At 50.8% G+C, this 27,998-nt stretch overlaps 3 protein-coding genes across 7 annotated transcripts; 2 read left to right on the top strand and 1 right to left on the bottom strand.

Moving 5' to 3' along the window:
- Positions 1-5: 5 nt before the first annotated feature.
- atoh1c (atonal bHLH transcription factor 1c) lies at positions 6-1,080 on the top strand. The gene has a single exon (XM_029841631.1). The coding sequence runs from the start codon at positions 588-590 to the stop codon at positions 885-887; it is 300 nt and encodes a 99-aa protein (XP_029697491.1). The 5' UTR covers positions 6-587; the 3' UTR covers positions 888-1,080.
- Positions 1,081-1,090: 10 nt separating this feature from the next.
- On the bottom strand, positions 1,091-15,989 carry LOC101062448 (wings apart-like protein homolog). The gene is made up of 20 exons (XM_029841622.1): positions 15,672-15,989; positions 14,433-14,911; positions 13,587-14,298; positions 12,754-13,112; positions 12,531-12,658; positions 10,715-10,810; positions 10,443-10,613; positions 8,930-9,066; positions 8,720-8,831; positions 8,323-8,568; positions 7,974-8,085; positions 7,801-7,898; positions 7,502-7,578; positions 5,009-5,145; positions 4,807-4,922; positions 4,200-4,373; positions 3,486-3,705; positions 3,322-3,410; positions 2,941-3,036; positions 1,091-2,797 (listed from the first exon to the last, which is right to left on the bottom strand). The coding sequence occupies exons 2-20, from the start codon at positions 14,887-14,889 to the stop codon at positions 2,732-2,734; spliced, it is 3,603 nt and encodes a 1,200-aa protein (XP_029697482.1). The 5' UTR covers positions 14,890-14,911; positions 15,672-15,989; the 3' UTR covers positions 1,091-2,731.
- Positions 15,990-18,120: 2,131 nt separating this feature from the next.
- LOC101074548 (pleckstrin homology domain-containing family A member 1) lies at positions 18,121-27,997 on the top strand. 5 transcript variants are annotated; one of them, XR_003889686.1, is made up of 13 exons: positions 18,145-18,222; positions 19,888-20,076; positions 20,296-20,352; positions 20,625-20,670; positions 21,930-22,027; positions 22,320-22,445; positions 22,860-22,997; positions 23,319-23,387; positions 23,750-23,814; positions 23,909-23,972; positions 24,147-24,236; positions 25,649-25,833; positions 26,118-26,254. XR_003889686.1 is itself a non-coding variant. In XM_029842358.1 (13 exons), the coding sequence occupies exons 2-13, from the start codon at positions 19,936-19,938 to the stop codon at positions 26,365-26,367; spliced, it is 1,185 nt and encodes a 394-aa protein (XP_029698218.1). In that variant the 5' UTR covers positions 18,145-18,222; positions 19,888-19,935; the 3' UTR covers positions 26,368-27,997. The 5 variants fall into 5 exon arrangements, 4 of the variants coding, with proteins under 4 accessions (XP_011604233.1, XP_029698218.1, XP_029698211.1 ...); XM_029842358.1 differs by lacking the exon at positions 25,649-25,833 and adding an exon at positions 24,818-24,858 and having other exon boundaries at positions 26,118-27,997; XM_029842351.1 differs by lacking the exon at positions 25,649-25,833 and adding an exon at positions 24,818-24,891 and having other exon boundaries at positions 26,118-27,997.
- The last annotated feature ends 1 nt before the right edge of the window (position 27,998 follows it).

Below are 27,998 nucleotides of genomic sequence, written 5' to 3'. Positions count from 1 at the left end.
CTGAAAAGGAATGTTTTAAACGTGCGTTCCCTCCTCCTTCCCTCCGCCTCATTGTATCGGACTCATTCAGATGCTTCTAATCCTCTTTTGATGAACTTGGTTAATGGACCTCCAGCGGCTCTGTTCATTAAGCAGCACACGACCCTCCCCACGCCCACCGAGAACGCGCAGCGCATCCCCGCGGCTGCCACCTTCATAAATTGGCCCTTGAAAGTGAAGAAAGTTAATTTTCTCGGTGAACCGACCCTTTCTCGTCTTTGGAGAACTTTGGAGAACAGTCATGCCCCCGAGCAGGAGCCTGCTTGCGCCCTATATCTCGGTGGACCGGGAGGGAGGAGCCGGCCCCGTGGCCCCGGTGGTTCTCCACGCCGACATCCACGCCCTGCTTCAGGGGAGCCGTGCAGAGGAGCGGCAGGAGCCGTCGCGCATCCGACGTGGCTGCGCCCACCAGGACCCCCCGTGCGCCATCGTGGAGCTCCGACTGGGCCCCCCCCAGCGACGCGCTGCACCTCCAGCCGGATAAGTGCGCTCTGGAGCGGGCGCAGAGACGGCGCCGCCTCGCTGCCAACGCGCGGGAGAGGAAGAGGATGCTCGGCCTCAACATCGCCTTCGACCGGCTCCGGAGCGTCATCCCGAACCTGGAGAGTGACAAGAAGCTGTCCAAGTCCGAGACGCTGCAGATGGCGCAGATTTACATCGCAACGCTCAGCGAGCTGCTGCAGGAGGGCCCCTGCGGTTTGGCGGCTCACCCCCGGGCAGCGCGGCCCTCGGGGGGCCCCGCGTCCTCACAGGGCTCCACAATTGTGACGGAGAAGGACGCAGTGATGGAGGAGCAGCAGAGGAGTTACAGCGAGGACATGTGGCAGAGGACAAGTGGGACAAAGTGATCCAAAGCCGAGCTGCAAAGACTTTTTCCTACAAAAACTGCATTTTTATTTTAAATGTCGGAAAGTTCCAACATCGATGTATTTGTTTAAAATGTAAACCAGCTTTGTCCCGCCAGGCCAGAAGTTGCCATCTTTAACGTCGAGAATGTAGCAAATCTAAAACTGAAAACTAACCCGAGACTCAGAGGAACGCCACGACAGTGTACTGAAAGTAGCAACTTTTATTATTTTAAAATTATGTACAGATAAGCAAAGACCTCGGTCTGCACATTGGTACAAAGATTGAGTTTTCCTGCAGTTGGCTCCGTCTGTCTGTCCAAAACAACAACACAACCAAGAGAACAGCCTTTAGAAAAAGAAAAATAGAGTCAGATTTTTAAAAGTAGCGTCGACTGACTGGCTAGATTTAAACTGAAGCCCCGGACCCCCCCCCCCCCCCCCCCCAAACCCACCCTGAACATCACCCAAGTCTCCTGCACAAGGAAAACGATCTATGTACACCAACTATGTACAAAAAGCTCTTCATTCATTCATACAGACATCAATAAAGCTCTTGTAAACTTAAAAAAAGGAGTGACGGTTAAGAGTGAGTGTGTTTGAGTGTGTGTGTGTGTGTGTGTGTGTGTGTGTGTGATGACAGGACACGTTGATAACATGGTTCTGAACATGCTAAACGTTAACACTGAGACTGAAGACCTCCAGTTTTCAACAGACAAAATGAACAATGTTTTTTTTTTTTAAACAAACAGGAAACAGCTTCAGTAGAACTAAAATCCGATGGAAATTCTGGGGGTTCCGGCGGCAGAGACCTGGTTTTTAAAACAGGAAGAATTTCAACGACGCCATCTTTAACCTCACGAAAGACGAGAACCTCATTTTGAATTGATTCAAAAAAAAGAAACAACAAAATGTTAAGAAACGACTGTTGTTTCAACCTCCAACAGCTAGGTGGCAGTGTTACAACCTCATTTGAATTTATTTTTTTGACTTGTACAAAATAAATAACCTTGAGTGACTGTTCAAAGGAGCATTTCCTGTCAGAATCTGAGCAGTAAAAGTTCTACGTGGGGTCTGAGTGGGAGTGTGACGCCGTTTGTGAGCGTGGACCTCACCCCAGGGGTGCTAATCGAAGAGTCTGAGAGGCGAGGACCCCGTGTGGGTGAGAAATTGAAAGGACCTGAAGGGTGACAGCGTCTGGTTCAGAGGGCTGGAGGCTCACAAAGCTTTGATGTCCAATTACTTCAATTCTTTGGGAAAAAGAAAATAATTGGTTTGTAGAAACTCTGTTCGCGTTCCAGTGGCCTCGAAGGTCGAGAGCGCTCGGCATTCTGGGAAAAGCAGCTGCTCTAGTGATAATTCAGAGTCGGGATGGTCGGCTCCGGGCGGAGGGGGAAGAAAATCAAAACCCCTGAGTCCAACGGGAAAACGGAACCATTTTTTAAATTCCACAAAGCGTCGCCTCGCCCTGATAAAAGGAAGAAAAAAAAAAACCCCAACGCATTGGCGGGTGAATTGCTTTAGTTGTTATGGCGATTATCAGCCCCAGCAACCGAATGCAGCCGGACTCACACAGGGACCAGAGAGCGAGTGGGCGGAAAACGGGAAAACGAACAGTAACGACAACTTTGTCCTAGAAAACCTTTTTTTTTTTTTCTCGAAATGAAGTGGAATTGAGCCGGACAGCCGGCGTGATGTACCGCGTTAATTCTTACAATAGACCGACGTTTCCATGGGAAAAACATAAAAGAAGACGTGCACGTCAAACTAGACGATGACAGGGACGATGGTCATGCTTAAGGGTGTGTGTGTGTGTGTGTGTGAGAACAGATAAAAGAGAAGCTTTTCTAGCAGTGCTCCAGATAGTCGATGATCCGGGAGACAGATTTCTGTCCCGCGGTGCCGATGTCACACTGTAGGGGGGGGGGGGGGGGACACAGAGGGAGGGGTGATTAGAAACAAAGAACAAGCCCACCATCTCTACCTCTAATTGGTGGGGAAACGTGATTCTCCACAGAGGAGAAGCTGCGTCTCGGTGCCTGCCGGCCCGACTCACCGTGAGGTTCATGAAGTTGAGGAACTTTTTCAGCATTTCTGTCATGATGGAGAAGTCTCCCTTTGGCAGGTTCTCCCTCACAGTAGTCACATTCATCTGGTGGACAAACAGGCGTGGTCAGAGGGGACCGTTCTGACCCCAGACTGCTTCTATCAGACGCTCAGATGTGCTGAGAACATCCCGGTGCAGACGAGTGTTTGGAGAGCCGCTGATGCTAAACCCACGCCACAATCCAAGGGTTTTTTTTACACCCGAGCTGCACTTTTAAATTCTCTCTAGAGTTCTCCAGCTTTCTTTTATGTGGCAAATCAAACAGTGACACTCCTACACCTGTATCTGTGTGTCTGTGTGTGTGTGTGTGTGTGTGTGTGTGTGTCTCACCGGGCTCCCCTGGCACAGGCAGCCCAGCAGCAGTGCCGTGTACGAGGCCACGATGCTGTCCTCCATGTGCTTCCCTGCGTGCTGCAGAGCTGCAAACAGGAAGTGACACGTTGAGATTTCACGTCTTTGATCCACAAAGCTTCCTCGCGCGCAGATCCCCGCACCTTTGTTGAGATCCAGCTCCTCGTCCTCCTCCTCCTTCTCCTTCTTCTTGCCGTCGTCTTTGCCAGAGTCGTTATTGTTGTCCTTGGCAACCCACTGGATCTCCCCGCCCGTCTCCTGCCACTCGCCGCTTTGGTCCAGCGCCGGCTTTGGCGCTTCTTTGATGAGGTCATCCGTCTGTGCCTCCGCCAGGATGGCAGCCTGTTCGCGCTGAAGGAACAGCTAGACGACAAACAGAATATGAATATTTGATCTCTCAGATCTGGAGCTGAAGGATCAGCGGGACGTCGTTTCAAACGACGACGACTACATTTAATATTCCTCATCGCTAAAGCCGATATCAAGGGGACCTAATGCGGCGTTAACGGTCAAAAAAACACTGGAAATGTTGTTCTAAATGTGACTGGAATGCTTAAAAGCGGATAGCAGCAAAACAATTCCGCCTTTGAACAAGTCCAGTGTTGATTTATTCCGCCGGAGCGCTGCATAAAAACAGCAGCATAATCTGATTATATGAGATGATTCCTATTAAATGCGGCTTTAGTGGCGCAAACAGGAAACTGAGCTGCGGCGGCGGCGTGAGAGGAATCCCAAACTCTGGGAATAATGTAGCTATTCCTTGGAAATTGAAATATACTCGGCTCAAAATATTCCTAAGGCTGCGCTGGCTGCATGAATTATTGATGATCCATAGCGGTAACCACACACACACTCACCTGTACGAGCGCAGCGATGGCACTGAGCGGGCCGGAGCTGCTGAGGTCTGGGTGCTGAGGGCTCAACAAGACGGTGGAGTTAAAGGGACCCTGACCTCCCTCCATCTCCGTCTCCATCAAACAATACTTGTTCCTGGCACTGTACTCCACCAGGTTAATCAGCAGGCCCAGACCCTGCACACACACACACACACACACACACACACACACACGGTCAGTAGATCACATAGAGATGGTTCAGACTCTCACCAGCAGCGAACTACTGCATCATTCATTCACTGGTGCTGGTTTGTTAGCAGCTGCGTCTGCTCTGCTGTCGAACGCTCTGCTAGCATCAGCCTGATTTACCCGACAGGTAAATCCAACAGGGTGGATCAGTTGTTTCCAGAATAAAGTGGCAGAGGACTCATCTTTAATTGGCTTAATTGGAATAAAAGGTTGTGCAGTGTACTGACAGGATTTCCCCACACACTCCATTGTCACTCCCGTCCTCTTTTCCTATAAGATTTTACCTGAGTGAGAGGCTGCTCATTAATAGTCTGGATGCTTCGCTGTACTTTTGGATAGCGTCTGCTTATGTGAGAGAGAGAGCGAGCGAGAAACTCACCAGCACTCTGATGTCGAACCGTCGCTCCTGTGGAAAAAGCTGAGGGACTTTGAGAACACAGTTCAGAGCCGTCATTATCAAGTCCTCTTGTTCTCCCGTCTTTGTGCTGCCCCACTCTGCACACACACAGGGGGACATACTGGGATCAAACTCTCTGTTTGTGTGTGTGTGTGTGCGTGCGTGTGTGTCCACGTGTACTAACCGTTGTCGTGCGTCAGGTTGAGCAGGACTCCGATGACGGCCTTCATGCAGTCCTCCACCGCCTTCCCCACCGCGGTGCAGTCGGAGTTCAGCTCCCTGCTGTAGCGCTGGATCATCTGCTCACACCTGTTCAGCGCTCTGACGGGGAGGGAGTGACAGTACGGATGAGACCACATGCAGAGGAAACAGCGGATCAAGAGGAACCAGGAACTGATACCGCTAAACGGGCCATAGGATCGTCACACAGTTCTGTGTGTTCAAATGAATCCCAGAACCAGATGAGTTAAAAAAAAAGTTTCATCAAGAGAGAAAAAAAGATGATTCTGCTCATCCAGATGTCGACACTCCTCTTTCCTTTTCTACTCCATCATATAACAGAGCAGCATTCAGACAGAGACGAGTTTAACACACACACGCACGCACGCACACACACACACACACACACGACGGGTGAAGCGGGTCAGCCGCCTGATGTACATAACAAGATTAAGTCTATGAACAGAAACCAGAGTCTGAATATCAGGATGGACTGAGAGGAAGGAAATCAAAGAGGAAAGAGAGAAAAAAGGAGCGACGATGTTCCATTAAACTAGGCCCACTGGGAGCAGCAGGAAGGGACAAAATCAGAGTTAAAACAGCAGAGATAATTATAACGCTAGATGACTTTCATTTTAGAGAGGAGTGAGAAGGGAGGAAGAGAGGAGGAGGGGAGGGGAGGAGAGGAGGAGAGGAAGGGAGAAAGAGAGGAGGAGGGGAGAGGAGAGGAGGAGAGGAAGAGAGGAGGAGGGGAGAGGAGGAGGAGAGGAAGGGAGGAAGAGAGGAGGAGGGGAGAGGAGGAGAGGAGAGGAAGGGAGAAAGAGAGGAGGAGGGGAGAGGAGAGGAGGAGAGGAAGGGAGGAAGAGAGGAGGAGAGGAGAGGAAGGGAGAAAGAGAGGAGGAGGGGAGAGGAGGAGGAGAGGAAGGGAGGAAGAGAGGAGGAGGGGAGAGGAGGAGAGGAGAGGAAGGGAGAAAGAGAGGAGGAGGGGAGAGGAGAGGAGGAGAGGAAGGGAGGAAGAGAGGAGGAGAGGAGAGGAAGGGAGAAAGAGAGGAGGAGGGGAGAGGAAGGGAGGAAGAGAGGAGGAGGGGAGGAGAGGAGGAGAGGAAGAGAGGAAGGGAGAAAGAGAGGAGGAGGGGAGAGGAGGAGAGGATAGGAAGGGAGAAAGAGAGGAGGAGGGGAGAGGAGGAAGGGGGAGGAGGGGAGAGGAGGAGAGGAGGAGAGGAGGAGAGGAAGGGAGAAAGAGAGGAGGAGGGGAGTGGAGAGGAAGAAGAAAGGAGGAGGGGAGAGAAGGAGAGGAGGAAGAGAGGAGGAGGGGAGGAAGATGGGGGGAGAGGAAGAGAGGATGGGGAACTGGGGAAGTAAGAGGAGGAGAAAAAGAAAGCACCAAAGTGTGTGTGTGTGTGTGTGTGTGTGTGTGCATGTGTGTGTGTGTGTGTGGGGAACATTATTAAATCAGCCTGCAGGCAGCTGAAACAGGCAGAGTTACATTTGTGTTGAAGCTACGAAGCCAACAGAGAAATGAAGACTGATTTTCAGAAATGAGAGACAGAAAAAGAAAAAGCAGCAGAGTGTTTAGTGACGACCAGAGCCCTGCTGTGAGCGCTCGTGTGCGTGCACGTGTGCGTGCGTGCGTGTGTGTGTGTGTTAAGGTGACAGTCTCTGTCTGGTTCACCCTGAGGTTTGGAGGGTTAATCGAGTTAACAGGGAGGACAGCTGAACGTTCAGACCGACGTCTGTGTCGCTCAACTCAACAACGACTCTTTGTTGACCCACTTAGTCTTCATCATCATCTTCGCCACCCACCACTGCAGACCTTCAGCTGGGGGGTGAAGCTCCGGTCACGCGGAGGGCGAAGCCCCAGAAGAAGAAAACAGAACGTCAGAAAGGAGAACCTCCCATCCTCTGACTGACCACAGAAATGTTCGAGCTTTCTGTAAAAGCACCAGTTCCAGCACTAAACTGGTGACCTTTCCAGCACGGGCAAACAAATTAAAATCCCTTTACTTCGGATCAAAAAGGAAAAGCAGCAGGAAAAGTGAAAAATGCGGAGAAAACCAGCGGAATGAAGTCGGCAAGTCTGAAACGTCCCCACAGAGGTCCGACTGTCAATAAGAAAAGCACAGGTCACCAGTTCACGGTTCCTAAAAGATTTCCAAGAGAACCAGGTTTTCACAGCCGTCCGTCCTCCGACGCGCCGCTGGAGGGCCGGGGTCAAAGGTCATCTCTCAAGGACATGACGGACAGGTCACAACCAGGAAACTGGATGTCAAAACCCCAATAATGAGTCACAAAATCAGACGTACAGACCCAGGCTGACACACACACGCACGCGGGCACACACACGACTCCTGTCGCCATCTGTCCTCAGACAGATTTAGGACTGTTTCTGTGATCATGGAACAGCTGAAGCGGCATCGTGTGTGTGTGTGTGTGTGTGTGTGTGTGTGTGTTTTCTTACTTTGCAGAGGACACAATGAGAGAGGAGTCCTTATAAGCGATCAGGTAGCCCTGGTTCTCAGAGTTGTGGACTGTGACCTGGAAGAGAGTTTGCCCCGATTAGAACTAGACCTCAAGCAGGTTTAGTCGGTGCTGTGTTCTGTTCCGCCCCCCCCCCCATCCCCATCCCCATCCCCATCCCCACACACTCAGCAGCTGATATTTCTAAAAAACCAAAGTGCACTTGCACGACAGCAGCCTGACGAAGACCTGCTGTGGCTGCTGCGGAGCGAAGATCTTCCCAATTGCCGCCACACTTACACTCTCCAGCACCCGTAAACACCTCTCAGCTCCCCACAGAGACGACACCAGCTTCTCTTTGTCCACCTCCTGGCTCAAGTTATCGACACACTCCTTCACTGCGGAGACATGAAGACAGAGGTTCAGGAACCCGCCGCTGGCTCCCGGCCCGAGCGCATCAGGGGAGGGCTAACCTTTGTCCACGATGTGGTCCAGTCCTCCCAGTAGCCGGAGCTCCTCTTTGAACCAGTCTCCCGCTCGCTTTGAGGTCAGCGACAGTAACGTTTCCATGGCTAAATGACCCGTCTGCGCGAATCAAGAAGGGACAAAACAAAAAAAGTGGTATCAGGTGTGATGAACGCAGCTCGGACTTCGACCGGGTTGTGGGCGGTTTGAGGGGAAATCATCCTCCCACCCAGATTCAAGACGCTCAAAATAAACGGACGCAGGCGGGCGGCCTCATCCGGCGTCTTTCCGCCACCACGCAGATGTAAAACGAGCAAAAATCCCACAGAACCAAACTCTCCCGTCTTGGCTCCGTACCGTTATGTTCTCCAGGTCCAGGTGCTTGTTGTGCACGGTGTCGCACAGCTTCCGGATCTTCTCCTTCATTTTGGCGATTTCCCTGGCGCTGAACTGAAGGTTGCACTCTACGCTGGCCACGCCCCCGCGATCCTGGTCCAGCTCCAGCAGCCGGATCATAAGGTCGAGGCAAGACCGGTCCAGGTCCATGTTCAGGCGGTCTCGACTGAGAATGTACATGAGCGACGCCGTGCACAGAGCCAGGTTCTGTTGGGGCAAACACAAATCTGACGTCGTCACGGTGACACAGAACGCAGGGTTTAAAGAATAAAAAGGTCCAGATCAAAGCGAAGATTTAGACATCAACACACTCTGAACCCGGTTCTTCTGATCTGAACCGATCAAACTGGGTCGTTACCGGGTGCTGCGGCGCGTCGTTGAGCGTTTTGAAGACCTGAGCCACCTTTCCTCTGGCCCGGAGATGCATCCTGAAGCCGGGCATGGCACAGCGAGTGGCCAGGCTGATCACGCTGGAACACACACACACACACACACACAAATGAGCACAACACGACAACATGAACACGGGGTTGGAGCAACCAGGAAGGGTGGGGGCGGGGATTCTCACCTAAGGCAACGTGTGTTGAGAGGTTGTCCACATTTCAAGCCGGTATTGAGATACTCAAAGTCGTCAGTGAACTCCTGGTTCTCTCCAAACTCCACCACGTCGTTGAAGTGCTTCACGTGCTGGACGACCGTGTACAGCTGGAAAACACCAGTCGACACGTTCATGATGCGTTCGTTAGCATTCTTATTCAATTCAATTCAATCTTTATTTATATGGCACTATTCATACACTGGGTAGCACAAAGTGCCTCACAAAGGATAAAAACAACAAAGAGAAACAAGAGAATCAAGAAAAAGGACACACACACACGCATACACACACTCAAACACACACACCCAGACACACAAACAAGCTGAGACATGGCTGGGCACCGAGACCTGAGGCGAAGGCGACGACACCTTTGGGGGCCCACCAGGCCGAGGGAGGTCACGGTCCGTGACCACAGGTGGTACCGCCACAAAGACCACCCCGACCCGGACAGACCGGAGGCTCCACACCAAGGCACAGAGCCCCCTAACCACCCAGGCCAGAGCCGTCCACGGGACAGCACCCCCAGCGGTAGACCGGAAACATCTCCCAGCCTGGCAGGCCCCCCCTGAGGAAACACCGGAGCTAAAAACTGAAGGACTAAACAATAAATGGGATAAAAGGTGTAAAAGCTAAAAACTGAGAAACTAAGAACTGAGGGAGTAAAACAGTAAAAGTATTAAGTAAAATAAGGATAAAACATAAGAACATAAAAGAAATTAATAATAATCAAAAAATCAATTAAAGGCCTGATTAAAAAGGTGTGTCTTGAGCCTCTTTTTAAAAATCTCAACAGTCTCTGCGGCCCTGAGGTTCTCCGGCTGTTCCACAGTCGGGGCCCATAATAACTGAAGGCCGCTTCCCCGTGCGTTTTAGAGCTTACTTGTGGGATGGTTAAAAGGCCGGTGCCGGAGGACCTCAGAGTCCGCGAGGGTTGATAGAATAAAAGCAGGTTGGATAAATAAGTGGGGCCAAGACCATTAAGACATTTAAAAACGAATAAAAGAACCTTAGAATCGATCCTCAAACGCACGGGTAGCCAATGTAGTGATTCTAAAACCGGTGTGATGTGCTCCCGCCCTATTGCCCGTACAAACCAAAGAGAACAAAACTGGTGCCCTTGCTAAGACTAACTGACAAGAGCTGTCTTTACACGCGCAAACCCAGTCCCAGTCCTCGAGGGCCAGAATCCAGCTGGCGTTTCTATCCCGCTGAATGCATTTTCAGCCCGGTAGGACAGAAAACCCGGCTGGGCTGCAGCCCTCGAGAACTGGGTGTGGACGAGCCCGCACGGCCTAGAGGGTTTGAACGTTTGCCAGCTTTAGCGAGAAAGCCGCCAAGGTGGCAAGCGGTGCGCCGCGGCAGGGCAGACAGGTTTGGAGTCACGAACAGGACGCGGGCGCGCATAAACCATGGCTAAATATAACAAAGCCTTAAAAAAGTCGGGAATTCTCTGTCGAAGCGCCTCTACGCAAGTGCGAAGTACCTCTTTATGTTCTTTACGACATTTCAGTGCAGTGACCTCATCCTGGTACAGATCGGTCGGGACTGTGACACATTTGGTGACCTTGGGAGGAGGGGGAGGAGCCTTAAACACGCCGTCGTCCTTCTGGGCGTCTGAAGATTCCTTGCTGGGTCCTCCTGCTGAGAGCGCTTCCTGGAACAGTGAGAGGAGAGTCACTTCTGCTCCGCTCTGGGACACATTTACCTACAGCCCCTTAACAGAGTGTGTGTGTGTGTGTGTGTGTGTGTTCTTACAGTTGCCACCTGCGGGCGTGAAAAGTGCGGCGGCGGGGGCTCGTCTTCGCTGTCCAGCGTCCAGTGCCTGGCGTTGTAAACGGCTTTGGTGGGAGACTGGATCAGAAACACAGGCAGGGGGAAGACATGAGTGACAGAAGACGCAGAGTTACAACACAGCTGCAGGTCTTCACACATTTTAGCGTCGTTCCCTATCAGCAGCCTGAATACGAGGGAGGGGGGGGGGGGGGACGGATGAGTCTCCCAGCACTGATCAAACAGCGGGAGACAGACATGGACTTGACGGACGCACGGCCACGCCGCCATCAGCCTTTTAACTTTGGCTCCTGTCCTCTGGGTTCTTATGCCAAACCTGTGGTTGGTGGTTGCCCAGGCATTCATGGTAGAAGACAAAGAGGAAGGCAGGACAAAAGGGGGGGGGGGGGATTGGCTGTAGAGTGGAGGGAGGTGTGTGTGTGTGTGTGGGGGGGGGGGGTTACACCACAGGGCTGATAAGCAAAGACAAAAGAGGAGTGGGAATGAGCTTTAAAACATCAAAACAGCAAATTAAAGCCTATTACAATATTCTGAATGACACGGAGGGAGGCCAGCCCCGCCCACCCGCCGCTGAGCAGCATGGGAGGGATGAGGAGGAGGATGAAGGTGGGCGCGTGTGGTCATTTGGCTGCTGGGAGGGGACCAAAAACCAAAAGGGGCTGCTCTCTGTCACGGGGAGGCTCAAACCGAGCGTAGGCCTCACCGACGACGGCCCCCTGCGTCGCCGCGGCGACGCCACCCTGCACCGGTTGACATCATCTCGCCGCTCCGACGTGCGTCCTCCGTCCAAAACATTAGAGCGTCGGCTCGTTTGCTAGGGTGACAGGTCCATCCAGGTAGAAACCCCCCACCCACCAGACAGTGTTGGGAGGATAAAACCATGTTCCACTCCATTTAAATCCAGAACACCCCCCCCCCCCCCGCCCCGAGGAGAGTCGATGGAAATCAGAACTGCCGCTCCTATAAAAAGTTTGGGAAAATAACGGCAGCACTGTCTCCTAAATATGGATGAGTCAGTCTCCATCTCTGTGCCGCCGTTATATTAACATCTAATATCTCTGAAGAGCGCCCAGAAGCCCCCCAGCTCAGCGAAACCTCGCCGTACTGGGGGGAGAATTCCGATAATTTCTCAATCAACGGCCCATCTCGGAAGGTTAAAGCCTCCATAACGAGCTCAACTCGGCTTTGCTCAGCGGAAACGAAGCGAACTGGGAGAAGTACGTCGAGATTAAAGCACGGGCAGCGGCTGGCGAGGGTGAAGAGGCGACGGGGGGGTGGATCTTCACGTGAGCTGCAGATCCAGGCGCTAAAACGTGCACGCCGTCGTGCTGCTGATCAATTCATCCATAATCTGAGGGTTGAACCCGAGTCAGACCCCCGGGCCCGCTCCCTCAACCAGCCATTTTAGAGCGGGAACCAGTCAGCCCAGTCTGGGAACTGGAAGCAACCTGGAGGACACTGAATAATTGAGATGTTCAAATCAACACAGATCCTTTTTATAATCCAACCATGATAAACAAGAGCTGACTCCTCTGCGCCTACGCCCCCCTCCCCCCACACACACACACACACACACACACCACAGGCATTGGCGAGTCATATGGTGTGTAGGTGGAACAGGTCCCGTCCTGCTTTCACTGTCAGAACCTACTCGAGCGCCTCACACGTTTAGAAACCAGCGAATGAAGATGCAGCTTCTGGTTCGCACCTGTGAGGTCGTTATCGGGACTTTGAACGATAGATAATCGAGGACGGGCCGATCCGGCGGCCCGTGTCTGACCTTCTTGTGCGCGCTGAAGATCCTTCGGAATGTGTCGGGATTCTTCTCAGTGGGTTTGTCCTGAGGCGGCCTCCTGGGCACCCCGGCAACCACTCTGAGGCTGTCCTCCGAAAAGTCCAGGAAGTCCGCTGTGTGGAAGGAAAATCACGAGTGTGTTCACTGCCCGACCTCAGTAGTGTGTGTGTGTGTGTGTGTGTGTGGGGGGGGGGGGGGGGGGGAGTACCTGCGCTGGTCTTGTGTTCCCGCCTCTCTGAGTTCTTCTTCTTCTCCTTTGCAAACGGTCTCTGTTGAATCTGCAGCTTCTCGAAGGGATCCGGAGGGTGGAGGTGCGGTTCGTCCTCCGCAGTCATCTCCGGGGTTGCCATGGCGACGGCTGCCTTCTTCTTCCTCCTCCGCTGTTGGGAGCCGCCGGTGTCGTCGTCCTCGCCGTCGCTGTCGCTCATGTCATCAAAGCCAAAGTACTTGATCTTGTAGCTGGACCCGCCCTCCGTGTGGTCGCCGCCGTTGTCGCCCTGCTGCGCGTCCACGTCGTCGAACCCAAAGAGGTCCAGCTTGGTGTCCTTGGACTTGGCCGGCTTGAAGCTGTGAGGACGGATCAACGATCAGGTCGGCTTTCACAAAGCAAAACAGTTCTGGAAGTAGTTAAAATCCCGACAGACACCAGGAAAAATAAGCAAAAATAAGCCAAAGCAAAGCTTCAAAGCTGCTTTTCGAGCCAGTCGCACCGTTTCTGGATCTTCAAACATTGTTCGTCGCTAACGGAAGTCAAATTAGAGGGAAACAACTTCCCTAATGGGTCAAATGTGGCAAATGAAGACTCAAATCTAACTGGGAAAATATTACAAAATATCGCCATGACAACGAAGAATGCTGCCCGCCTTCATCACCTGTGGCTTTAACATCCAAATTGGTTTTCAGGTAAGAGACCTGTTGAGCTTCCTGTACTGACAGTCTTGGTTTGTCCCCAACGACACCATTACTGCCACCTAGTGGAGGGAGTTGGCATAGAACTCCGCGCCTCGCCAAAATTTAGAGGGAAACGTGCATCTACTCTACCTGCAGTTTTGTTCCGCCTTCTTCCGCTGCCACCCCGTCTCCACCAGCTCCGTGGTACCGCCGCTCGCCGCGCTGCTGCCACTAGGGGGCGTGGCGTCCGTGCTGAACTCCTCCACACCCCGCTCGTGGATGGTGACGTTACACCTGGACATGGACGATGGGTGCAGCACCGTATAGTCCCTTGTCCTCCCCCGCCCCCCTCCTCTGCCCGTCGACTTAATACTGCTGTCGGCCGTCACAATAACGGCGCCGGGGTCGCCAGAGTCCGAGGCCTTAACGGATCCTTGCTTATTTGGCCTCCTGTATGTCCGACAGTTCGAATTCCTCCCGAGCGACGCAGAGGATGACGACGAGGTCGTCTGAGAGTAGTCTGAGGTCTCCACGAGGAAGTCCGGCTCCAGGTCCTCGCTCTCGCCGGGACTCTCCAGCTGCGGCGGGGAGGGCGCCTTCTCGCGGCGTTCACAGCCGACCATGGCGGCACCAGGAGGCGCCGAGGCCCAGGAGAGCGTCGGCGCCGGGTTCCGAGGTTCCTGGCTGGGCGAGGGAGGACGCAGGCCCATGATAACGTCCCAGGAGTCGTAGGAGGAGTCGGCCTTGGATCCGGTTTTCAGGGTAGTGGTCTGCGCCAGCGGCTTCTTATCGCTCTCCGAGGCGTTCTGGTACCAGGAGTAGCTGTGCTGGTTCTGGGACGAGGAGCTCTTTTGGGACTTCCCTGTGAACACAGATGGAGTGAGCAGAGACAATAAAGCTTCAGTTCCCTGGTGACTCTACTGGACCCGGATCGGTTCAGTTAATAATTCAACTGAACCGGGGCTCAGGTCCACCTCCACACGGGTGTGTTTTTACCTGTGCTGCTGTTCAGGAAGCTGCTCTGGTCCCTGTCGTTGAGCAGCCATGAGGGTCCTTTAGCCGGTACCGAGGCCGCGCATGTTCCCTGGAGGTTGGACCTGTTCCCTGTGCCCACACAAACATCGGGCCGCTCTGCCTGGGGGGGCTCCGCTGAGGCCGGTTTGGCGGGCGACGATTTGCTGCCGCTGCGAGACGACACCGGCTTCGACTCCTCGTCACTGTCGAACCCAAACGGATCTTCTGGTCCGGCACCAGAAGTGCGAGGCCTTTTATTGCCCGCCAGGACCGAGTCGCTCTTGGGCGCCCCAACACGCTTGGAGCTCACCTTGGCCTTGTAGGTGGTGTCGCCCCATTTGGTACTGAGGGTGCCTCTCTTGGTGGCCAGAACCTCATCGAACTTGGACGTGCCCTCTCCTCCCTTGCGGCTGTAGGTTTTACCAAATCTTGATGTCATTGTTGCATCTGGGTCATATTCTCTAAGAGGAAACAGACAATTAGCACATCATTAAAGGCAAACGATGATGCGTTCATGAAACATTTACTACACACTTACGACTGTAACCACCAAATAAGCACTCAGACAGCAAAAAGCTCCGGAAAGCAGGAGTTTTAACCACAGGTGACATTCAGCCGTATACAGGCGGTTAGGTTGCTTTATGACCAACAAAATTCATATCAAGTCCGTTCAAAACACAACCTTGGTCGAGGTAAAGAGGAATATAAATGGTGTCGATTGTCTTCACTGATCAGTATAGATGCTAGTTTAGCTGAGATTTACGTCGAATTCTGGAGTGATGGTTTATCAAACTAAAGCATCACATAACGTCACAAAAACTCCCCTAATTTCGTACTTTTGTGCCAGCTGGTTTGACAAAACAAAGCTAGCATCACAACAAGCTAATGCAGCTAATTTTGAACTTAAGGAACATAGAGTGGCATCGATGTCAGATTTCAATGTAATGGCGATACACAGACGTGTCGTATACATATTTATAGATAAAACATCTTCGCCAGCAGTGGAATTCTGGTTGTTACTGGTTAAAATTGGATCCATTAGCATTAGCAACAACACCCAGAAAAGACGCGAACCGTCACTCCAGCAAACTGCTAGCATTCAAGCTAACAGCTAACAATAACTGTGATCTGACATCCTGTCGCGCCTCAGCCAAAAAAGTCCACATTTCTCGGCATGTTCAGAGAGAACAAACGCTGAATTGTGTGCGTGTCCCCACTTACTTGGTGAGCTAACGGGTCGATCCACATAAAACAGACTGCAGAACCGAAACGTTCCTGAAACTCGTAGAGAACCGGGCCTGCTTCCCTGATTCCAGCTGCCCTGCACAGTATAAACAAGGCCGATCGGCTGGTCGGAACAGCAAACTATGGGATCATAAGCGACTAGAGATACGTGCTGACACAGGCTTATAAGAAAACCAACGGTTTATAGTCCCATTAAACTAAATCGATTCATATAACTAGGAAAAATCGCACTCGATTGTTTCCTCCGGCTTGCGAAGAAGGCTTCCATCGGACTCCCCCGCTGCCAAGTTAACCGGAGATAGAATAACGTAGCCGGAAGTGAAGAACCTGGCCCTTCAAATTAAAAGTAAAAAGTAAACGGACGTAAAAAACAAATTGAACACAAAATGACACAATGATCTTAAAAATACGAACAATACATGTTTTTCTAAATCGTGTCAACAAAACTTTTGAATGCGTCAGACGTATGGACTTTACACTTGTAATCAACAGATTGCGTCTTATTTTTACAGATCATGAGGAATACCTAATATGTAAATTTTTTCAATTTACTATAACGACTTCACGCCAGTGCTGCGTTTAAAATCGGCAACAGTCTCGGCTTCTGGTTTCACAGCGAGAGCAACCCGGTCCAGTTAAACCCAGAACAGATTTCCAGTTCTCATAAAAGTCTAAATGTGTTTGAAAAGTTTAGAATTATTGGACACCTTTATTGGAGCTCTTTTCTATACAGAGGGGGTGGTGAGCGTCTCAGTAGAGGGCGATGCTGGACACTGATCTGATCTTCTACATTCAAGATCCAAAGTTTGTGTCTATCAGGAAGTATTTCCTCACTCCGTTTGGCCTGAGCAGAATTACATAATGTGGCCATAACATTTTATTCCGGATGTCTCCGTGCCATTTCCCTCTTGACCTTGTTGACACGCGTCCCCGTTGCAGCTGTCTGTCTCTGCGGATCAGTCCGGTGGCGGTGGCACAGGGTCACCTGTCTTCAGACCTGATTCTGAGGTGCTCTGGCGTGACGCAGGCCCCACGCCAGCGTCCTCTCTTGTCCTACTGGACCATCAGTGTCTCCTTATTGTCCCAGTCAGGGACACATCAGAGTGTTCCACACTGGGGCTGCAGGAGCAGGTCTGGAAGAGCTTCCAGGCAGCTCACCGGGCATTCAGGAACCATGGTGTTTTGAAGAGCAGACTGGCGCGGAGGCTGGCCTCGGCGCTGGCAGCGCCTCCTTCAAACAACAATTAGGCTTTTGACACTCAGCAGCTGCAGGATCGACTCTGGCAAAGACAAACCAGACCAGAGCCAAATGAGCTGCTAATCCAATCATCAGTTTTGGAAATGGAGGGTGAGGGGGGGGGGATTTATGAAGCCAGAATATTCAGAGCCACCAGCCAACCCATCTTCTCCGTCAAGCTTTACACTCATTTCTAATATTTATATAAATGGTTTGGCTTGTACGCCGCCCACCCACACACCCTCGTCACCATCACTGTGGGCCCTTGAGCAAGGCCGTTAACCCCAAAACAAACTCCCAGGGCACTGATTGGGTGTTTGGGATGGGTTAAAATCAGAAATGATTTCAATTTTATGTGGCCACATCACTAAAACATGTCTGATCTTCCTCAGTGGTTCTCTGGTGAGAATGAGGATTATACCTGCTGTTCTGTCTGTTACCACAAGGTGGCGGAATTGCCCCAGTTCCTGACCTTTCCGCTTCTCGCTCTTTCGCGCTCTTCTGCCACGATTTTTCTGGTGGATTTTCATTTTTATAATTGATGGGAGAGGGAATGTGTTCAGCGAGGCAAAAATGAGTCAACGCGTTTGTGGCTGAAGTGAATACGTTGAAGATATTTGTGCACGATTCATCAGGGATAAAGAGAAATTAATATGCACCAACATTCTACTTATCAGAAGAAAGATCTCTGCGTCGACTGGATTCGTCAGAGTTTTCTTGAAGACGTTTTGCCTCTCCAGAAGGCTTCTTCAGTTCAGAACTGAACAATTCCAGTCGACGCAAAGATCTGGATAACTATGACCTGGGTGAATGAGAATCTACACGGGCTTCATTCTACTTCATTCACCAGACTAACTCCGATTCAAATCTTCAACGAAAAGAAACAAAATTCTTTAATTTAATCAGTCACAGTTTGTATAATTCGGGATCCAAATGGAGACTAATTTAAAAGGTTTTACTAAAATAATTAAAGAACATTGTTAGGGTGTTGAATTTCTGCTTTAATATATCCATCATGTCAAGATATTTTAAAATGTCTGGTATTTCCTGCATTTTATCAATCTATGAATGGAATGACAAACTGCCATTGCTCATTCATTCATTCATTCATTCATTCGTTCGTTCATTCATTCACATGTATTTTACTTTGAAATCCCACGCGGACGACATCCATTTCCGGTAAATGCTTTTGTTTCTGAGTGCGTTAACCGGAAACAGTTTACTTTCTTCCGGTAACTTGCTTTCGGTGCCTGACAGCTGCCACACTGGACCCGGACTGAGCCGAACTGTGTAAGTAAACCCACAATCCGCCGCCTTTAACGGCCCCTGTGCGTCCTTACGGCCCTTTTATGACGGCTATCGAGAGATCCCTTCCAGAAAGATACAATAATACATGAATACGAAGAGGCGAAGTAGCTGCTAATGGAGGCAGGAGGGGAAATCGTTCGATGTTTTTAGGCCTTTGACAACAGTTTCATCTCCACGGGGAAAATTGTGCCCCGTAGCTCGTTTGAACGGATGAATTTATCGCAGAGATTTACGATTATCGGCTAGTTTTTCTCAATTATTGCTGTTTGACCGTGTTTGTGGGGAAGCCAGCGACCCGAACAACGTTCCAGCGGTGTAAAAATACCAACTACAAGAATTCGTGGAGGTTTCAAACAGCATCAAATGGTCACAATAAACGCGGATAAAAGCAAATCTTTACCTCAGTATTTCCATTCGTTCTGGAATACTGTTTAAAATTCTAATATTCACCAGAAGTCCTGTGCTGGGGTGGAAAATAACCTCCCATGTGATGTTTGTGGTGAAGGTGAAAACTGTTGTTTCTCCAATTGGACAGTTCTGATTTCAAGACCGATTTTTGGGATTTCATTGGGGGTAAAGAGAGAATTCCTCTGTGATTATTCCATCCTGTCCTTCAGACTGATTTGAGCCACGCTGGTGTGTGTTCCACTGTCTCCGTGGGATGTTCTGTGTCCCAGAACACATCCCAGTCCCTTTCATCCACCCTACTGGTTCTACATTCCGTCATAATTCCCTTTAATATCGTATATATGCCCCCCCCCCTATTTAATATATGCCCCCTCTGTTGCTCGCTGGGTTTACTTTCCTGGGCAGTTAAACTGGCGTACTAACACAGACCAGCGAGCGTGGACGCCGCGGGACATGTGGAGGACGGACAGAGCCACAGATGGACAATCCTGCATCCCAGATTTAACGAGAAGTTGGGATTTTGCTAAAGGGAGCCTCCCTCCTCGGATCAGAGGCGGCGCGCCTCGGTGGTGACGCGTGGCGCGTGGGAGGAAACGGCCGACGGGAGCCGACCCGGGAGGGAAACAAAGGCGCAGTCACAACAATGGCGTTTTAAAAAACACGCCGCGTTTCGTCGGCCATGCCTCCCGTTCGGAGGACGCTCCTCAGCGCCTCCGGTTGGACAGAGTCCACGCAGGTTTGCAGTAAAGACGACGCTCGTAGTTAAATCACCAGGACGTCAAAGAGGTGTGAGACAGGAACAGAACCCAGATCCAAATGACCCCCGGAGGCCGGAGCTGGCCTACAGCCGGATTTACCCCCCAAATCCCAACAACATGTCAAGTATGGAGGTGTGACGGGGCTTTTTTGCCCTTTTATTTAGGAAGATAACTTACAGCAGGTATTAACCCAGATTATCCTGATTGTGCTGCATCCGACAGCGCTTCTGATGAAAGAGGGATGGAAACGAGGGAATCCTGCAGTCTTCTGCGTGTTTGTCGGTGGTTAAGCTGATGGGCTGCGTGTCGCTGCAGGTTTCTCCGAGCGGCCCAAAACACGTCGGTCGGAAAAATGCCTTCATAAACAATCTGCAAATGTGAACGCGATCAGTTTGTGGATCGGGATTAAAATCATCAGAGCGCGCCGTGTGATCATCCGCGCTCTCCTGGACCGGGCCTTCTGACCCGTCTCACCTCTCAGCAGTGTTCCTGTGATGCCCCACGGCGGGCTGGGCTGGACCGGGTCGCGATGCCGTACGTGGACCGACAGAATCGCATCTGCGGCTTCCTGGACATCGAGGAGAACGAAAGCAGCGGCAGGTTCCTGCGCCGATACTTCATCCTGGACACGGAGCAGGGCAGCCTGCTGTGGTACATGGACAACCCACAGGTGTGTGTGTGTGTGTGTGTGTGTGTGCGTGTGCGTGTGCGTGTGCGTGTGCGTTTGTGTGTGTGTGTGTGTGTGTGTTCACATTCGATACATACCGAGCACCAAACACCCTCATTCTACTAGCAAAGTGGGGCCAAATTTGTAAAGTGGGGCCATTGTGCTAGGGCGGCCTGCGATGTGGCGACTGATACGAGTCCATTTGTCTGCTTGTCTCGATAGAATCTGCCTAAAGGTGCACAGAACGTGGGCTCTCTCAACCTCACCTACATCTCCAAGGTTAGTCGGCGCCGCTAACTCTCACCAACAGTGATTCGTGCCGTGTTAGAGGTGTTTCCTGCCTGGAATCTCTCTGGACCTGGAGCCAGACGGTCAGGAGGTGACGGTAGAACCAGACGAGCTTCAGCATTCGGATCAGTTGTTCCAATTATTCCAAGTTATTTACAGCCCTAAAAATGGGCGGAGCCTCTCGTGTCCACCTCCGCTTGTTCCAGCACCACCAGATTTAAGAGCTGGACTCGTCTCTGACTTTCTCTCTTCTTCTCAATCAGGTCAGCGATGCCACCAAGGTCAGACCAAAGGCAGAGTTCTGCTTTGGTGAGCTCTTCCTTCCTATTCCTGTTGCCATTATTCCTCTTCTTTTCCCCTCTATAATATCTAATATCCCAGTCAAGGCAAACACAGCTTCCAGTATTCCCAGTGGTGGACACTTTTCCCTGATCCGGACCAGATGGCGAGCCGGTATCGGGTGTTTCCCACGCCTGAGAGGTTATTGGAAAACCTACATGTGCTTGTTGAAGCCTTCAGGACACATAATGAAGTTTAGCATTGCAAATTATGCCTTTGCTAAGTCCCGCCTCATAACCGGCACTGACCAATCACAGGTTCGCTTCTGGAGCAAAAGTCCGAAGCGTGGCGTGGAGAATGTTCGGTTATTTTTCGCCTTCCCAAAACCATAAAAACAAGTACGGATTAAACACTGCGGAAGGCCTGGAAGATAACAAAAAATTACAATGCCTCCTCAAAAGTACGATGCTAACGCTAACTAGCACTCAGTCGTTGGCTAGGAGACAGTACCAGAGTCATTAAAAGTTTAAACTCATAAACATCAAGTTGTATCGTTGCGTACCTCTGAGGCTAAACAAATATACCAGATGGATATACATCCGGTGTGGTGACCAAAGCCGCGATATGGGAACAATAAAAACAAAAGGAAAACTCTAGCAACGGAAGTTTGATCCGATTTCCTCTGCACTCCACCGAAATCACCGAGACGTCCGTGTTTACAACCCGGCAGGAATGGACCTGTGAGGAAAGCTTGCCAGGCCTAGCAACCGTAACCAAGGGGAGCGGGGGCGGGACTTCGCAGTGGGTCCATGCGTGACTACAGAGCTCACGTCCCATCGCGTGTCCCATCATCCCCCCCAGAAAGCCCTAAACCCACCAGCGGCGGCGCCTCCTCCACCCATTCCTCTTCTTTTTTCACTCCTTACCTCTTCGCTTCCTTCCTCGTTTCCCTCCTCCGCTGTTCCTTGTCCTCTTCCTCCGCCTGCAGCCCCTCATTTCCTCCCCCGTTAGGTTTCTTTCCTCTCTTTTGTCCCCTGTTGCTTCTTGTTGGCGCGTCGGTGGCCAACAGTAGCGTTTTGTTGTTCAATTGGAGGAAACGGTACAATATCCCCGACCTGACCTCCGCTCGCATCTGTGTCACATCCTGTGAGAATCCAGAAACAAGCCGGTATTTTTAGACCCTGTTTTTTGGCATTGTGTACCTTTATCTTTCCCGCTGCAGCCTTTTTATTCCACTTATTTCTCTCCCTGCGGGACGCCGCTGACAGCGTTTCCAATTCTCGTTGCAGTCATTAACGCCGGGATGAGGAAGTTTTATCTGCAGGCCAACGACCAGCAGGACCTGGTGGAATGGATCAGTGTCCTTAACAAGGCCACCAAGATTACTGTAAGCATCTCTCACACACACACACACACACACACACACACACAGGTGGATCAATAGGTGACCCTGTTTCCGCTGATGTCGGAGGCCTCTCTGTCTTCTCCCTCCGGCTGCATCTGATGGATTAATGTTTCATCAATGCTTCATGAGGCCTGAGGTGACCTTTGAGCCCCAGTTCATGGTCTCAAGGCCGAACCTCACATGAGGGACGAACCTTCACCTTTGACCCGTGTCCTCCTAAATCCAGTTGTTTCATCCTCGGGAAGATCTTAAGTTTGTTCGTTCTGTTTTTGAGGTGCCAAAGTCCAATGAGGGCCACACCGGCCACGCAGAGACCCCTCAGGAGGTACTTGGAGCCATGAAACAGGTCTCCTACAAGACTGAAATCATAGGAGGAGTTCCCATCATCACCGCTACCCAGGTAACACACACACACACACACACACACACACACACATGCCTTTTATTAGCAGCACCTCAGCAAGTCTGGTCCTGTTGGATGTGGTATGCAGGCATGGTCATGTGACCTAACAAGCATAAGCACAGACGAGTGTCAACCAGTTTAGGAGTTCAAGAAGTTAGCTAGGAGGCTAAATAGACGCTAGGTGTCTTGAGGGAATAAATAAAGGGAAACAGGTCCACTGGAATTGCCCCTTTAAAGCCTCAATTGTGACCATCCAGCCCTTAAGAGAGTAAATACACCTCATATTGCATTATAGGATGTATTGAGTGCACCCCGATTGAGTGCATTAGACACTGAATAGGGGGTGGTGTGGGACCTGAAAGAGTAGAGAAACCTGTTTGCTCAGGTTTCTCCCCCTCCTGTGTGTTCCAGGAGCAGGGGGAGGGGCTTACCGGAACCGAGCGTGGGGGTTTAAGGAGGACTCCTAATCAACAGCCCTACTTCCTGTCCACCGGTGCCCAGGACCAGGCCTTCATCAAGGCTGGATACTGTGTCAAACAGGGAGCTGTGGTAGGGGGACACACACACACACACACACACACACACACACACACACACACACACACACACACACACACACACACAATAAGCCTGCAACCCACCTCATTAGCACAACCTCATCTTTATATGTCTCAGATTATCAATCCTGATGCCTTCATAAACCACTTAAAGATTTTCCCAGGAATCAGGCTGCTGAAGACCCAAACGTTCTTCCGATGACACGATTGACTTTTTTTATCCGGTTTCTTCTCGTCTTCTCCTCCAGTAGAACAGAAACTCACACAACACGCTCTAACCACAGTGGGTTTAATTTTTCCTTCTCATCCTAAGATGAAAAACTGGAAGAGGAGATACTTCATGCTGGACGAGAACTCCATCAGTTACTACAAGTCTGACCTGGTAAGAAACTCGCGTTGCAGCAGATGACAGATATGTGTGTGTGTGTGTGTCTCCACACGCAGCAGCATGTGTCCTGCATACCTTCTCATATGATCCACATGTGGACAGATTAGCAAGTCTTAACTTTAATCTGTCTGCACACATAAATAGGCACATCCTGTGTGTGTGTGTGTGTGTTTGTGTGTGTGTGTGTCAGTCAGTCAGTCAGTCTTCATCATCATTGTGTTTTGTCTCTGAGCGTGAAGCATTCACTCAGCAGAGAAACCCGAGCTTCTGTGGAGGTGACAGCAGCTTCAGAGGCTCCGGTGTTGAGTGGAATAAACGCTGAGATCATGAAACTCTGCTTGTTTTCTTCTCTGTAGGAGCGAGAGGCCCTCAAAGTCGTCCCCCTGAGAGAGATCCACAAGGTTCAGGAGTGTAAACAAAGGTCAGTGAAGGTCAACGGACAGGGAGGTGAGCGCATGAGCATGTTGATCTGGCTGGTCACAGCTGAACCTCTGGTCCCCCCCCCCCCCCCGCAGTGAGCTGATGATGAGAGACAACCTGTTTGAAATGGTCACCAGCTCCAGGACCTTCTACATCCAGGTAAGACACCTGACGGAGATGTTTTAAGGCTCCTTTACACTTTTGACTGAGACCAAACCAGAAGTGTGTGTGTGTGTGTGTGTGTGACTGTGTGCTGCCACGTGACTCTTCCAACGTGTCACATCTTCGTGCCTGTGTGATTAACATAACTAAAGCTGCCTGCTTCATCATCAGGCGGACAGCCCGGAGGACATGCACAGCTGGATTAAGGCCATCTCAGGGGCGATTGTGGCTCAGCGTGGCCCTGGACGCTCAGCTAACACCGTAGGTGTCATATTTACAAGGGTGTCACATGTACTTAGGTGTCACAAACTTATTGTGCTAACTTAATTAGTTGTCCTTGAACCTTGATATTATTATTCACATTAATATTTTATTTCGGTGGTGTTTCTTATTTGCAAAGTGGTTTTAACCTTTTCAACTTCAATTAAGCTCCACAGTAGTTGTCCGAGCAGGGGGAAACTGCTCCCCCTTGTGGCAGGAAAGCACATTGCACCGTTAAATATCCGCTATGATGAGAAATATTCCGACGTGATGTTGGTACTTCTGTCCACGTTTGATCGTGTCTTTCTTCTCTTTAGGAGTTTTAAAAGCTGCAGGTGATGAAGATGTTGGTGCATGTTGAGCAAAATGCATTTTGCTCTTGTCTGTTCGTTAATTCTCTGCGCACAAACATAAATTCTGTTTCGGTTGGTAAGACATAAAAATCGTGCCTGTACAGTAGCGTAACTCTGTGTGGGTCTCGGGGGGGGGGGGGGGCCCGGGGGGGGGGGGGCCCGGGTGGATGTGTGGTATGTGAGGAACTCTTCAGCTGACTGAGCCGAGCTGTAAACTGTTGTTTCCAGATCCGTCAGGTGCGAAGGCTCTCCAGTCCTTGTATACAGAGGTATTCACTGTTCTGCAGCGGTGAATGCAGCACGTATGTGACCCCCAGCCTTCGCCGTTCTTCAACCCCCCCCCCCCCCCCCCCATTTATCCCCATTCACCTCACCCACTGCCTCCCCTCACTGAGCACTGACCCTGCATCTGTCAGGAAAGCTTGTGTTGAGCTGATGCTGCTGTTAGCATGTAAACATGGAGGGACTGTTTATTCCAGCTACACTGGAATAACTGAGAGGAACGCGTCCTCCTCCCCAACACTAGGTGGCGGTATGCGTCTTTTCTGCAGGTTAGTCTTAGTCGGACAAGGAGGTCTCATATAATAGTCGGACTAACACGTTTACATGCATTTCAGTCGTCCAGTTATAGTCGGATTAATGCAATAATTTGTTTTATTTCTATTCGCCCATCATGTAAACATACTGAGCATCGCACACGCTGTTGCCATGAGGGTGTCGTCCTGGCTAAAGACTTTTGTTAAATCAGACTTTTGTAGGATCGTTTGCCGAAGTGCTGTGGGGATTATTTAGGCGCTTGACCCTTGACCTTAGCGAAGGTGTTTGTAGGCAGGTGTGCTCGCTCGGCCTCCTCACCCCCATCTATCTTTCCATCCATCTGGAAGTTCCCGCCTCCTCCTCCCGCGCCCTCCTCCACCTCGTGGGATCCGGCTAACGTCCGCGGCGCTCCCCGACTTCAGCAGAACTCCGCCAACCTGAAATTCTCTGCCAGCTTCCTGCCTTTTTTCTCTGCTAACTCTCTCCCGTGTCCGTGTCTGTGTGCGTGCTTTTGCTTTTCAGAGAGTGCGGTGTGACAGTTACACACTAACCCTCCCCAAATGAGCCCCGCCGCCCCTCCCACCGCTGCTCATCGTCCACTCACCGAGCCCCCCTCCTCCTCCTCCCGCCCCCCCCCCACCCCCGCCTCCTTAGCAACCGCTCTTCGATCCCGCCCCGCTTCTTGGCACCTGCGGCATCGCTCCTTTGTACGTGCCCGGAGATGTATGAGATCACATTTCACGCTCATAATTCGTGCTCAGACGTCACGTCGGCATTTTTCATATTCAGTTCCTCTATCGATGTTTCCTCGAAGCAACTCCACACATCCTCATTGGTGATAATCCCCTCACGTTGTTCTTCATCTTTGTTAGAAGTCTTTTACTTCTGAAGCTTCATTTCCTTCAGTTCCAGTGCACTCATCCATCCATCCATCCATCCGTCCATCCACCTCTTCTGCCTCTCACACCCTCTTCCTCTCTCTTCCACGCAGGAGCGCAGTAACCACTCCTCCCAAACACCTTCCTCCACCTTCTACCTCCAAATTGACCCGGACCCACACCAGTTCCAGCCCTCCGGCGCCCCCTCAGCGGGCCCTCAGCCTCACACTGGACGCGCGTCGCCAGGACAACTTCCTGGGTCTGCTTCCGTGGAGGCTGAGTGGGGTGGAGTCAGTGATGGTGCCTCACCCTTCGGCACGCTCCCGCCTGTCGCTGCAGGAGACGGTACAGTCTTCAAAGTGATGGAGGGGACTCGGTCGCTGTGGAAACGGCGCAGCGGGGAGGAGTTGGATGGCCCTTCACACGATGTTGATTTGATGATGATTGACAGTCTGTAAAGGAACGACGCGCCGGTGTGAGACTGGAAGGCGAATAAGCCTTTAACACACTTCCCGGGACCAGTGTGTGTGTGTGTGTGTGTGTGTGCACGTGTGGAATAGGACACGCCTCCTCTGCAATTTTGGCTCCTCACTTCTGTCTTCCTGGACTTTTATGCAAACACGTTTTTTTAAACGTACAGTGATGTTTTTGAAATGTTAGAAGAGCACAAGAGTCATAAATCTGCACCAAGACCCCCTCCCCCTTTTCTATCATGACCAATCCAGACGTAAAGATAATCTCACTACGTAAATGTTCTAAACCCTTTAATATGGAATTTCCACCAGAGAACCTTTAACCAGTCTTGTTTTAGAGCACGGGCTGATTTGTCTTTTTTTTTTTGTTTTTTTCAAAGGACATTCAAGATTTTTCCAAACTCAAAAGAATTATTTGTAACATTACAGCTGAAATAAGCTGGTTTCAATGGAACCGTTTGTGGTAAAGTTCAAACTTTGACCTTTGTGGGAGTAGAACCCTGAAACACACTGGGGAACATTTTGCTTGTTTGTTTTTAGGGTTCGTTTCAGGGACCTCTGCTGTGACTTGGTTAATCTTTTCAGCCAACTCAACGGTCCAAAAACAAAAAAACACTGCCCGTTTTTCCATTATCTGGAGGTTTTTAACCAGTTAACTCCAATATGATCTGAAATCTGAGACCGGTTGAATCTCTAGTGGGCGGGGCATGTTGGACTGGGGTCGTGTGGCGCCTCCCAGTGGCCAGACTGTAGCATTGCACTTTGGTTGATCATTATTGCCGTGATCTGAGCCGCTACAAAATCAGAACGGGCCCGATTCCTCGGAACTCTAAAGCATCTCTGTCACAAAAACACGGGCTGTTGTATCATCAAATCATTTCCTCCTGTTCAAAGTTGAGAGCCGCTGATGCGCAGATCAATAAGGGTCGATGCAGAATCCGGAGATCAATAATAGTCCATGCAGAATTCGAGTGGATCTCTTGACGGATGACCGTCAGCGTGAAGTTAACTAGTCACACAGAGGCCACGCGAAGCACTTTGGCTCCGGATTTATGAAAGTTTTTTGGTTTTTTTCATGAATTCAACCTTTTAGTGTCGAGCCGAGGAGGAATTATCCCCCCGATTGTTCAATAACCCCCCGATTGTTCACCAGCTTCACTAACCTCGCCATCCTGCACCGAACCCGTTCGCGTTTGTCTGTTTTTTGCAGCTCAAACGTGCAGATTCCTGTGATCCATCCGTTATTGTCGGACTATTTTATCGAGACATGGTTGTCCAGGGTGGATTTTTTTTCAGCACTAGTCATACCAGTTGTTTGTTTGAGTGTCTGTGTGAAATATCGTGGTGAGGATTTGTTTTGTATCTCCATGTTTCTGACTTTTATAAGCCGGTGCGCATGTCTACAGACGAGCTGGAGAAAAGTGCCTGATTTCCTCCCTGTAAGGGGTCGATGATGAACAGACCGAAGCTGTTTTGGATCGTTGGTGCGCTCTGTTTAATAAAGGAAACATGAAAACCGGC

This window comes from Takifugu rubripes, chromosome 1, assembly GCF_901000725.2.
Source record: "Takifugu rubripes chromosome 1, fTakRub1.2, whole genome shotgun sequence".
Taxonomy (NCBI): Eukaryota; Metazoa; Chordata; class Actinopteri; order Tetraodontiformes; family Tetraodontidae; genus Takifugu; species Takifugu rubripes.
This window is presented reverse-complemented; position numbering and strand designations above follow the sequence as displayed.